The 13,184-nt window shown below is 34.1% G+C and overlaps 1 protein-coding gene across 1 annotated transcript; it reads right to left on the bottom strand.

Moving 5' to 3' along the window:
• Positions 1–1,800: 1,800 nt before the first annotated feature.
• LOC128208693 (galectin-4-like) lies at positions 1,801–12,862 on the bottom strand. The gene is made up of 9 exons (XM_052912240.1): positions 12,857–12,862; positions 12,555–12,643; positions 12,202–12,280; positions 11,730–11,849; positions 10,781–10,909; positions 6,235–6,273; positions 6,040–6,125; positions 5,007–5,211; positions 1,801–2,048 (listed from the first exon to the last, which is right to left on the bottom strand). Exons 1-9 carry the CDS (start codon positions 12,860–12,862, stop codon positions 1,929–1,931), a joined length of 873 nt encoding a protein of 290 aa, XP_052768200.1. The 3' UTR covers positions 1,801–1,928.
• Positions 12,863–13,184: the final 322 nt, after the last annotated feature.

Here is a 13,184-nt window from a genome sequence, read left to right as displayed (position 1 = left end):
GTTAATGAGAAGGTCTATCAATTAACCCACCTCATGGAGGAGGGTAAAAATTGCCGCGGTAAAAAGGTCGGTAAAATCTTGATTTTATTTTATACAATTGCTTACCGCCAGTTTACCAGAACAGTTACCACCGTAATATATTACCCTGGGTGAATCTATTTATACAATTCGCTGATTTTCGGAAAATAGAATCTTATCAAATTTTGCACATTTTGTAGCTTTATAAATTTGACTTTTTGGATACACATCGATCTGTCTGATGGTGGTCCTCAGTGTTATAACACATTTCGAAAATCGTGAAGCAGTTCAAATATTTAACGTGATAAAGTGTTCAATTAAACGAAGCTTAAGGGATATTTACCAATCTTGCAGTGAATGCAAACTACAATTTAAAACCGCCGCATGCCTCCGTCGCTGATAAGGGAGTTCAATTCCACGGACAAGTAAATTTCACATTGAAATGTTTACATTGTGATGATATTTAGAAATAGTTTGGAAATGGACAAAAACAGTTGCTTTACATTGAGTTTGCTTTCAGCATTAAAATTAAATAAAATATGATGTTTTCGAGACTTGGAGTATAAAAGTAGAATCTATAGCTTCGCAATACATGGACAGTTCGTATAATGTAATTTCGTTCCGTAATACGTACATGTACATTGTGGAAGTTTCGTACCAATCACTGACATAAAGTTTTTATATGTTGTACCAATAAGAACACCTTAAGTTTTCCTTACTATCTGGTTGTAAATGCTTGGTTGTTGCACTCTTATTTGGTGTGTCGAATGTTTTTTTCTTTACAAAGGCAAGAAAGTAAATAACAATCTCAAAATCGTATTGCTTAAGAAATGCGTTCTCGTTGGTACACTTTTAGTCATAGCTCACGCATTTTGTAAACTATAATGTTTACCTGACGCAAACTATAGTAACTTTCAAGTCATCTTTATTGTTGTTGATTTAAATTATCCCATAATTAAAAATATATCTTTCGAATTGAAAATGTCGGGTTATTATGTTAGCCTTTGTGTCGTTGGCGGCAGCATCGGCCTCGTCAACAAATTTGAACTTGGCACACATTGTGCCCGAGACGGTACGCACATGTACAGCAATACGCATGACCGTTGCTTTAATAATAATTTTGAATGCAACATGTTCTACTGAATAATTACACAAGAACAGACAAACCTTTACGTTCGCTAAGTCTGAACGTCGAACTAGTGTGGTTGTGCGGCGTTTTCTTTCCTTTTTCCTCGCATTTAACAGGCATTTTTAAACCTCGGAAACTCCCAGAGAGATCCTCAACACTTCTTGACAATAGAGTTTGATAGTATAAGGAAAGGTGTGAGCAGAGGGAATTTCTGAGTTTATTTCAAATATGTATTTGTTCGATGCAGTGAACAAGCTGAAGGAACTTCTGCTTTGCGAAACACGTAATACATCGTGTGTTGTTATTTTGTGTACACACGTGTATGATTTCTTTTAAGCAAAGTATGAAACATGTGTTATGTCATACATTTGAAACACACCACCTTTTTACATTCAATGTAAGTAAGAGCACAATATCCTTTAAGGTTTTTTTGACAATATTCAGTGATAGTTATATTTCACACATACATGCAATTATTGTCCTTCTGACAAAAAAAATACATATTAAAGCATGTTTCACCATTTTGTCGTTTTTTATACAAATCTTGTCTTCTACAAACAATTTTAAAGTAAGTTTAAGTATGAAATTAACACAAAGAACAAACATGATCACAAATAAAACTGAAGACGAAATGCCAATTACTTTTCATTAAAAACATTAAAAAACACACCATATTGTTCACTTTTACAAAGCTCTGCAATGGCAAACGGACGTCACATTCATTGATTGAAGTAATTCAAATCGACTGTGACGTCACATCAATGGCAGGAACGGTTTGCGTTTAGCCTTGGAAACGGAACTCTGTCAGACGAAGGTCTCCAGTGATTCCGAGGGTGTCGAAGCGACCCAATGGCTGAAGACGGTGGCGGTACTCCAACAAATGCTGGTTGTTCACAGCAACCTTATAAAGTCAAGACAATGCACAAAATTTACTATGGTTGTACAATTACAGAAAATGGACATGTTCACCAACAACATGTGTGTATCTCATCTCATTTAATGGCGTTGCTATGGAAAGCTATGTGTAGATCATGAAAAGAAAATACTAGAATATAAAAAGTTTATTTGGACTTAAACACTGTTCATCATTCATCAACATGATTAAACAGGAATGCCTTTATCACCTGCAAATGAAGTTTGATTAAGCATTGTTTGACTTAAAGCTGCAATCTCACAGATTGAACGTTTTGACAACTTTTTTATTTTTTGTCTTGGAACGAGCCAGTTTTTGCGAAAATCCATGGAAACCAGTCAAATAAGACTGCTGACAAAAACTTAGATCACAGATTTTTGTACTTAAGTTAAATAATTGATGTTTTATGCATTTTTCTTAAACCGTTAGTAAGGGTTTAGGCCATAAAACGTTAATTTTCGAACGGAGATATGAAAATCTACGATCTGATTTTTTGTCAGCAATCTTATATCATGGTTTGCAGATATTTACGCAAAAAAATGCTCTTTCCAAGACAAAAAATAAAAAATGTTGTAAAAATGGTAAATCTGTGAGCATGCAGCTTTAATATAGCAAAGATTTAAAAAAGAAGTAAAACAAAAGCTCTGAAGTGGTAGCTGTAAATATTGCTGATTAGGCATAGATAAGAAGCGGTCGTCAATATAATTTGTTGACCATCTCTGTGACGAGCCTTTGGACGCATACCGAAAGTTTGTATTAAAACCGTACATTAAGAGGGCACTATGATAAAGTGCATAAATTTGCACCTGTACTGTAGTCTATTCGAGCGGGAAAAGAAACTACGCATAACACGACATGGGTTGAATAGGACGTCAAGTCGTTAAAGGGTTACATGTTGTTCTCAGTTATTCGAACATGAACGTAGCTGTACTTCCTCACAAAAAGGGGATAATTTTCAATTTACATAAACGTACATGTAATACAGAAAGGTACTTCTTCGCAAAAAAAGAGACAATTTTAAAAATTAGTTCATCTTTAAAAGTTGCTTTTCTAGATTTATTTATTAACTGTTTTATTTGCAAGCAGTTTTTAGACTATCTGCGCATGCGCGCAGGTAGTCTTAAGACCACAAACTCCAAAGAACTACTTCTATTCATGTCGTTTTAACCCATTTTTTTGTCTCAATGCGCTTTATGTTTAGCAGAAACCATAAAAATAGATTGGTTGTGTTGCAGTCCGAGTATGAGTTTTTTGTTGTTCGGCTATTTTCGCGCTGTAAATATGTATCCCGTTATATTTATCAGATTAATGAGGGTCAAGATAGGAGGCTCTGGTAGGAAGATAACATATTGATATTCACTCTGAGTTTAGCCCATGATGTTTCAGAAATGATGGTGCTTTTTTATTTGACTTTTATGAGATAAGAAACAAAAATAATTGTCTAAGTTTAAAATAGTTGTATTTCAGGTTTCGCATTGCTAATGCTTCAAATACTATACATTGTAATTTACCTGCAACACAATAACAAGATACTATTCATTCTATGATTTTAGGCGTTTATATTTCTAATGAGATGTTTTCATTTTTTTGCATAAAAGCTTCGTTCCAGTGTATTCTTGGCATAGTTTTAGACATTAGGCTTTCAATTTATATAAGCACACATGTATGCCCTGATACGACAGTGAGTCATGCATACGTTTGGTGAAGCAAAGTAGTTCGGTTTAAACCTGTTTAACATCCAAAGAGTACGAAGCATTCTTAACAGCACTTATACTATTTCTACACAGGTACTTACATAAAACATTAATAACATTAAATTTTTCAATAAACTTTAAAAAGCACAATCATATTCTCATTCATTAAACAGACAAGTTCCGATAATCTAAAAATAGATTAAACTACATTAACTGACCGGTATTCTAAACATAGTTTCTACATACATTAACTGACCACATGTTTGTCCTCACCGCGGGAAAACGACCATCTATTGCTAAAGTTGCTCGTAAAAATAGAATCATTTTCCTTAAAGAATTAAAACGTGTAAGTTCATAAAGCTTGTCTAACGTATGCTATCTAATCAAAACACCGAAAAACCTTTAGACGCGATTAAAAAGAGCATTTACTGTAACTTCAAATACATGGGGATACGTCGACTGAAGTGATAAGCCGTGTATTTTGAATAGAATTATTGCTGAAATTGTCTGGAAAAAAACGATTTTCCCTAAACAAAACGTGTATGTTAATAAAAGGAAATGATATATATATGTATTTTCCTATCGTATGGTATCTAATCAAAGCAACAAAAGACCTTAAGAAACGCTTGAAATGGGGCATGCATTGTACCACTAAATGCATTGGGATAGGGGATTACGAAGTGACATTTACAAAAACAAAATGACACAAGACGCCATAAAGATATAGGTACATGTTTGTTTCCTCGCCCAGTGTGGGCACAAGCGCTCTCGGCACATTTTAAACTTTTATTTATGTGCCCTTCACCTATTCCCATAGTTCATATAGTCCTATACCACACTTAAACGTTTGGGCCATCATCTTATTTATTGTTTAAACATCAGTATGTTAATAGGATAGTGACAGGCATATAGTCCATGGTGTTTTTTGCCACTTGAATCAAGCGTCCCATGTACACCAGTTTGAATCGCGAAGGGTATTTCGGACTTTTATCATCCGGCCATCAGTGGATTTAATTATCGTTTTCCGTCAAAATTGAACAATGCTACATAAATAAGCGCAGGATGACCGCATGCCATAAGGGATACGAAAGCAAACTTTCGTAACAAACTGTTTGTTAAGTAAATTATTGAAGGGAATTGGTTATATAGGACGGGTTATGTTATAGTGTACATGGTTAAAATACATAACATGCTGGCATTGCTTGAGAGTTGCATAGACCTTGAGCTAGAACACGGCTGTGCTATGGAATACCTTAAATGCTGACATTTCGACCATTATCATCATTTGAAACCAAGCGTCAGGGCTAAATGGAAACCATGCAAGGTCCCTTTCTTCTTGTTGGTAGCCTTGAGCTGTTTTGCTGTTCCGTACGACAACGTTCTTACAATCGCCGTAATCAATCCTGACGTCCAAGTGGAACGCGATGTCGGGACCATTTTCAAAGTTAATCGTGAACCTAGACAAACAACATTGCAAGCATTGTCTTGTTTTAAAATGAATCATTAAGATCTCTAGCTATATTCAAGGTAACTTAGAATTCTAATGGCATTATGTCGATGTTTATTTTGTTTCTGGCATTTGAGAAAGACAGTCGCTTCCAAAACTTTTAGACTTATATATGAGGCCTTAACTGCTGCTTATAAAAAGTATATTAAAAACAACTATTTCTCCACGACAATGTTTGAAAATATGTATTTACATTATGATTCACACTGAAATCCAGAAAGTTATTGATATATTTTATCACCACAAGAACAATCTTTTTTTTTTAATTTCCTCATTTCAATCCTTTCATATTAATTAATATTAAGATATTTACAGATTACAATATTCAACATTAAACTACTCAATGCATACGAAGTATATTAAAAACCAATGTGTCTTCCAATGTATCTTTTCTATCTGCGTTGTTGTATATTTCGGTCAGTGTTTGTGTCTGTCAGGCATTAGCCATTGCTATTTGTTAAATGCTTGGCTATTGGGCTTGTCCCTATAGTATCCATTTTATTATTCAAATAGTACAATGATAACTTCAGGGACAATCCCAGTTGTCGAAAATTAAATAAGATAAACCCAGTTTGGAGGCACCTTTCAAGTGTCCAAACGTACTAGATACACAAACGTATAATATATAACATTCAAAACAGTTATTAAATTATATGTATTGCCACTAGAAAAAAAACTACCTTTCAATTTCTTCGGTTACATCCTTTTATGTTTTTGTACACATTAAAATATTTAAAACTAAGTATCCAAAACAACTTTTCTAACACTATGTAAATACCTGCTAGCTTTCGGTAGGGGAATGCCACTGATGACGACCATCTTGTTGGGATACAAGCCGCCAAGGTTGTGGACAAATGGAACAGGCTGTCACAGACAAACACAGTTTCATCGTAATATTCATTTATTTTGTTTTAATACAATCGGGAAGTTATGTAAAGGTCTTAAAAACATGATAACATAATAATTCACGTACCGGGTTAAAGATTGGTCCCGACCCAGGGTAGGTATAAGTCTGAAAAATAATAAAATGTCGGCAATTAAATAAAATTACTTTTTATAAGCTTGCACAAAATATGTCATGTTATTAACACATGGTAAATATTGAAAACTGAAACTGAAACATTTTTATTATAGTTCATATACAATGTCCATACATGGTTGCTGTAGCCTGTCAATCGGATCGAGTTTACCTAGTTTCATTATTGTTTACCATTTCTTTTGTGCAAATTCGTACTTTTCATACATTTTCACCATTTTAGCCAATATTTTGAGTCTATTTCTAAGTATATTTGGGAAATATAATAATTAAAATGAATGTAAAAATGGTAACACTGATTAGTGTTCAAGTTTTTGATACGCGAATGAACGACCTAAGATTGCTTTTCTCACTTTACAGAAGTAGAACAAAATAAAGGTCTCTCGGTAGAATAGAATGCAGCCATGTACAGTATTTTTTTGTAGTTTTGAACATGAAAATATTCTGAAAAAAAAACAACTCTTTTTGAATATGACCCTACGTACTGTTTCCATATTATTGCCCAAAATGATTCCTATGTGTTTTTAGGTTATAAGAAGATGTGGCTCTTGTCGAATTGAATGGTACTGAACAAATAACTTAGTGTGAGGAGTGTTTATAAAGTTACGTTTGCAGGGGGGTATGGCATGTAAGAGATGATCCAATGTTAAAATGGTTATGGTTATTGGTACATATCAGGAGGGATAGCTAAATTATTTTATATTAACAACAGACATGGTAAACCAAATGAATAAGCAAAGATCGTTGTGAAAATGGGAGGTGTCGTAGGTTGAGATACATGCGCCTACACGAGTACAATGTAGGCCAGCATGGGCCTTTTCATTAAGCACTACACCTACGAACTCTTGAAGGCCGCCCCTATATTGTCCAACCTGGGCGAGTTTTTTTCCATGTTGGGGAGGTTGGTGGCCGTGGCCGTTGCCAGAGTGGGGCTTGCCTTGTATCAAAAACAATATTAATTGTGTGTTTTACATACTGTATAATTAATGTACCTTGGACAATTTCCTTTATTTATCATTACTTCTCAATGAAAAATAAAAGAATTGGTGCTTTTGAATCGCACTATTAGTACTCAATACATTTCGAAATTAAGAGATTCAACTAAACTTAATTTTGACTGTGCTATTCCTATGCAATATTTGAATTTTCGAAAATTTGATTTTTGTTTTTATAAAAGTGCATGAACTTATTGGTAATATCCTAGGCAAGATAGCCGGCACATTTAAAAAATTTGGTCGACCAGGTCTGATTTAAATCAACAAAATATACTTACCAAAAACTTTGTTTTACTGTTTGTGAAACACTCAGTAGTATATTTTACAGCATAACACCTTTAAGTGATCATGCCAGCTGATAAGCCATCTTTTAAAATTCAAATTGATCAGAGCTGCAGAAACAAAATCAATCAAATTCAAAGTAATTGTAAATTTATACATTTTAAGGAATGACGTGACCATTACCATATAAAACATTTATGGTGTCAAATATATACGCTGTGAATTTAAGAATGTCTTTATTTCTAAAAGAAGTATCCCTAGACATTATATTCTTGCTGCATATCTATGTAAACCTTTGTATATTAAAACAATTACTGCTCCCAAAGTGGTGGTCATTTCAGATCGAAATTCATGTCGGGCAATGTGAATGATTTAGTTTATTTTTCAAATCAAATGGAGAGATTCTTCTGAGGTGTTACATGACCCCCCCCCCCTCCCCCACTCGTTTTCTTGTGCTGGCTTCTAATAAAGGTATGATATTGTATTCAAATATTAAGTATGGTTCATTCAATCTCTCAAAAAATTATTTAATTTTGGTCTGATTTTTTTATTTTAACATAGAATGTTAATGGAAGCTTTTTACCTTCACCATTGTTTTTGTGTGTTTCTGATTTTTTATTATAACTGATGTAAAACTTTATTAACTAAAAAAAGCCGCAATGCGACGAAAACAGGTTTTAGAAATTAAAGCAAAATAATTTCTTGTATGATTTGAGAAAAAGTAGCAGCCTTAAGAAATTAGTCGCAAACCATTTTTCTAGTATATTTAGTTACAGTGACCTTGACCCCACCCCTTCAAAAGCAATCCCAAGCTAGCTCTTTACATGAACTACTTACACACCAACTTTCATCATTATCCATCAATTCTAACCTCACATGTTGGACGGAACCATTTTGTATTTTATTTACAGTGACCATGACCTTGACCACATCCCCCTCAAAAGCAATCCCAAACTAGCTCTTCACATAAGCTACTTATACACCAACTTTCATCATTATCCATCAATTCTAACCTTACATGTTGGACGGAAACCATTTTGTAGTTAAGTAACAATGACCATGACCTTGACCACATCCCCCTCAAAAGCAATCCCAAGCTAGCTCTTCAGATAGGCTACCTACATACCAACTGCCATTACTATAAATCAATTCCAACTAAAGTTATAGGTAGGAAACCAGTAACAGGTACCTTGACCTTGACTCCATCCCCCGGAAAATCAATTCCAAGCTAGCTTCAAATCAGCCCCCCTACACTCCTCCCATTCTAATAACCTGGTTTTCATTGAAAACCTGGTTAATAAAAAAGCTGCTATAAAAGGCCCTGCAGAAGATGTGCATTTACTGAAGTTCTGCGACATTATGTTCCCTTTGATGACAGTCAATAAACAGTCCTATTCCATATTTTGCAATATATGAGATTGAATTTAACAGGTTTTTCAAAATTGAATTGCCTAACGGTGTGAGTTTTTGCCATAGTTGGCAGTATCAGTCAGAGATTGTAATATTCTTTTATATAGTTATATATAATTACATAAAATAAATATTTCACCAGCTCGGACTAATACGGACACCTACGTGTTTTGCTCCTAATCTTGGTCATGTAGATCAATATACAACTAGATCTGTGTACCGGGATACTTCAATTTTACTTCAACTTTGACCGTTGTAAATGGTGAGAAATGTTATAAGATACAACTAATGACCGCTAATTATGTATGTGAGTATATACAAAGATAAAGTATATACAACTACTTTCCAACCAGCCCTGATCGATACTGCCACTAACAATTTCACCGACAGATGTCTACATGGAGGAAGTGTTGCATTCGGTCGAGACGTCTAGTTTATCTTGCTAGACACCGTATGTCAGAGTTATATTTATTTATTTTTTTCAATCTCAAGTACAGCCGCTATCTTTTTACTTTTTTTTGTTTCACCGATTTTGCCCAAAAAAGCAAATGTATCGAAAGAGCGGATCAGCATAAAATCTTATCTGAAGGTATTCGGAAGTACATAAAAACTTTCGAAAAAACATAACAAACGTTATCAAATGAAAGTAACGCATAATGAACCATGCATATTCTGGAGAATTAGTATGGTGGTTGTAGGCCATGATCTTTATTCCAATAAACCGAGCTTTTTTAATTCTAAGCTACTGGCCTGGTGGTTTTATTAAGCACAAAAACATAGTTTAAAAAATAAATTTTGCTAAGGAAATGGCTGTGTCGGAGGAGAAAAAAGTCGTCTAATAAAATTAAATAGTGGACGAATTTCAATTAATCTGAAGGGCAAAAGTATTGCAAGTCCCTTTAAAGACTGAGCAGTGACCGAACCTTTCAAAAAGGTAACCGCATGTTAAGAAAAAGGTTTTTGTTTTCTGCTGGGGCCATGATAACGAACAGTCTCAAGTCCGAGTCTAGACTCAGACACAGAAAAGCACTTAAATTACAATGAAATCATCTTCAATCCATTCGTTTCACAAAAAATAAATGTCAGTTAAAAAAAGTGATATTGTTTACTAAATTCCTTAATCGATATGCACCAAGAAGGAAAATTACAATGAAATGAAGGTCTGTAGTTTTGCCACTTGGCTCTGAACTCAGACATGAGTTTGTTCGTAATCATGGTCCAAGGGATAACAGAAGAATTGGGAAAATTTTGTTAAATCACATTCAATTTATAAAGAAATCCAATTCAATAACTTTTGCTTACATCAGAGTTTATAATTATGTCTCTGTGTGATTTTCTTAGGTCATGAAAAGCCATGCATTTAAATAATCAAAGCAAACCTTAAAGCTGCACTCTCACAGATATACCGTTTTTACAACTTTTTTATGTTTTGTCTTGGAACGAGCCAATTTTTGCGAAAATTCATGTAAATTAATTATATGAGACGGCTGACAAAAAATAGATCGCATATTTATATATCTAAGTTCAAATTTTAATGTTTTATTCATTTTTCTTAAACCGTGAGTAACGGTTTAAGCCATAAAACATTAATTTTCGAACGGAAATATGCAAATCTGCGATCTGATCTTTTGTCAGCAATCTTTTATCAGGTTTGCAGATATTAACGCAAAAATTTGCTCTTTCCAAGACAAAAAAAAGCTGTAAAAACGGTATATCTGTGAGAGTGCAGCTTTAAGTCGCAAACACGTATATGCAATAGGCTATGTGTATGCTTTCTTAAATCATGCATAACTCACCGGCTGTAGGTATCCTCCCTCGAACCGAAATTCCTTAATGCTGATGCCTTGCTCACACGAGATGTGCGTCACGGATTCCTTCGGCAACCGGTGACTGTAGTCACAGAAATGGTTGCCGTTCACGTGTACCTGGGATGTAATAGTTTGGTAAATATTATACGTGTGACGGTATTGACTTCAACAGGTCAGAAGAAATGTGTGTTATTCGGACCGGTTACTTTGTAGAGCCTCTATCTTGCAAGCATGGATCCCGGGTTCGATCTCCGGACAGGCCGCATTTTTTTCTGAGCCGGTGACATTTCGCGTCTGAAGTTGGGCCATGTGTCAACTGTTTATGTCTGTATGAGTAGAGTTGTTTTTAAAGTTGATTTATACGACTATGGTAAAACGTTCAATAACGTTGCTAAAGGAAGGTGTGAAGTGTTGCTTATTTAAGAAATATTCATAAAAAATGCTTAGCCCTAAGCACTTTCAGGCACAGTCCAGGCCCCAACATACCAAAGATACTTAATTCTTAATTTCAACTCATTTTACCACATAACATTATAAAACACTTTTTACAAGTGCATTCCCTAATATATTTTATAGATTATGTTGATAAAAAATAGCCCAATATTCAACGAAAAAAATCATCGTAGAGCAAAAAAAGTATTTAAGATCATTTTATTAATTTTGAGTTATTAAGCAAGTACATATTATACTTTAAAATTATTATCCTCAAATATATTGAGCATTAAAGCTTGTCAACACAATACATACCAGAATGCTCTTTTAAAAAGATCTAAGCATTTATAATTTTGAATCACACCTTACTTATATGTGAATTGAGGTGAGACTGAAAACAAAAAATGACGTAATGATTGTGATATTGGAGCCTGGTAAAAGCAACATACATAATTTATATCTTTATTCAGTATTTGTCTTTTATTATTTTAACGTCATTACTAACCGAGTAGTATTGGGGATTGACGTGGATTTCGATGTCGAAGGAAGATCCCTCGGTAAAGGGGAATCCACCTTGCCGCTCCTCCGTACCCCACGAGTCTTTTTCCAGCGTGTTCCTAATCACCTGCATTTGTAAACACAGGGAAAAGGGTAAAAGACGATAACAAGTTTGCATGGACTCATCTGTTAATAATGATTCGTTTTGATTTTAAGTGCGGAACTAAGTTTATGCGTAAACACTTCTAACTTTGGAACCATTAAAATATCAGTGCTAAGTTATATGAACAGGTACATTACTGCCCATACTGCTATTTTCATGTGTGTTTTTTAAGTGAAATTAATTTTGTGTTAAATATATATTTGAGAAAAATATGAATAACTTAATTACATATACGCACACATTTTTTTCTACTCTATGTTTTAATGAGCATCTTTTCATTTTAATCGAATATGTACGGACAAACAAACATTCGCACCTGATTTTCATTGAACCTTGGGTTGAAATAGAATGGAACTGAAGCTCTTTTGTCACCGCACTGAAGCGCTATCGAGAACCTGGACAAACATATAAAAGAAAGTTATAACAACCTCATATTGTTAATGAGTTGCACAATCCAGAAGCAAGACAATGCACAAAAGCCAGATATTAAAAATTGTACGTAATTCAAAAAAAATCTAAGTATTAAAAATTCCATCCGCATTACAAATTTTAAAAAATCAATTATATACGTGTATGTTCATATGACTGTAAATATGAGAAATCATCCTCTGTATTATACAGATCAAGTATTATTACCCTACTACAAGCCTGATGGAAACTCATACTAACCTATTCTTGTCCTTTTCGGCTATTCCTTTAACATGTATAACCAATCCGTCGTGGACACCGCCTGGAATCGGGGCCACGTACGGAGTAGCCTGAAAATGTTATCATGTAATACTATATATGTCAAACAGTCAAAGATTGCAGTATAATATGCATATGACTAGCGGAATAAAAGGGGTACAGGGACAAATTTACTTGGTCTGTCAATATCGGAGAAATAAATAGATAAGTAGATAAAAGTTACCAAGATACACCATTCCAGAATAAATATTGTAAAAATGTTTTTTTTTATTGAATGCCCCCACCCACATTTCAACTAAACTTATTTCGGATCTTAAGCAAGTGCGCATGTCAAAAGTTGCGCCCCCTAAGTTAAATTTATGCTGCCCGTTTCTATAAAGATCGGTAATTTAACAAATTTTGATAAAATTGAATTATCATCAAGGGAAAGCAAAACTTGTTAGCTTTACTTTAGATTGAATTATCCGCGCTTCTTGCAATTTCTTCTTTTAATCCGGAGCGGATTATCGTTTTACAATTTACTTTATGGCAATGTCAAAATTTCGTTATCTTGCTACATATTTGTGTAAACTGATCTTAAGCCATTATTAGATATTTACAGAATTTGGGAAA

This window comes from Mya arenaria, chromosome 11, assembly GCF_026914265.1.
Source record: "Mya arenaria isolate MELC-2E11 chromosome 11, ASM2691426v1".
Taxonomy (NCBI): Eukaryota; Metazoa; Mollusca; class Bivalvia; order Myida; family Myidae; genus Mya; species Mya arenaria.
Note: the sequence above shows the minus strand (reverse complement) of the source record. Positions and strands in the feature narration are given on the sequence as shown.

Excerpts from the sequence above, each read along its gene's own strand:
- LOC128208693 (XM_052912240.1), bottom strand. Across the intron at positions 12,281-12,554 it reads GCCGAAAAGGACAAGAATAG|GTTCTCGATAGCGCTTCAGT; the intron begins GTTAGTATGAGT and ends ATGTTTGTCCAG. Across the intron at positions 6,126-6,234 it reads CGGGACCAATCTTTAACCCG|CCTGTTCCATTTGTCCACAA; the intron begins GTACGTGAATTA and ends TGTCTGTGACAG.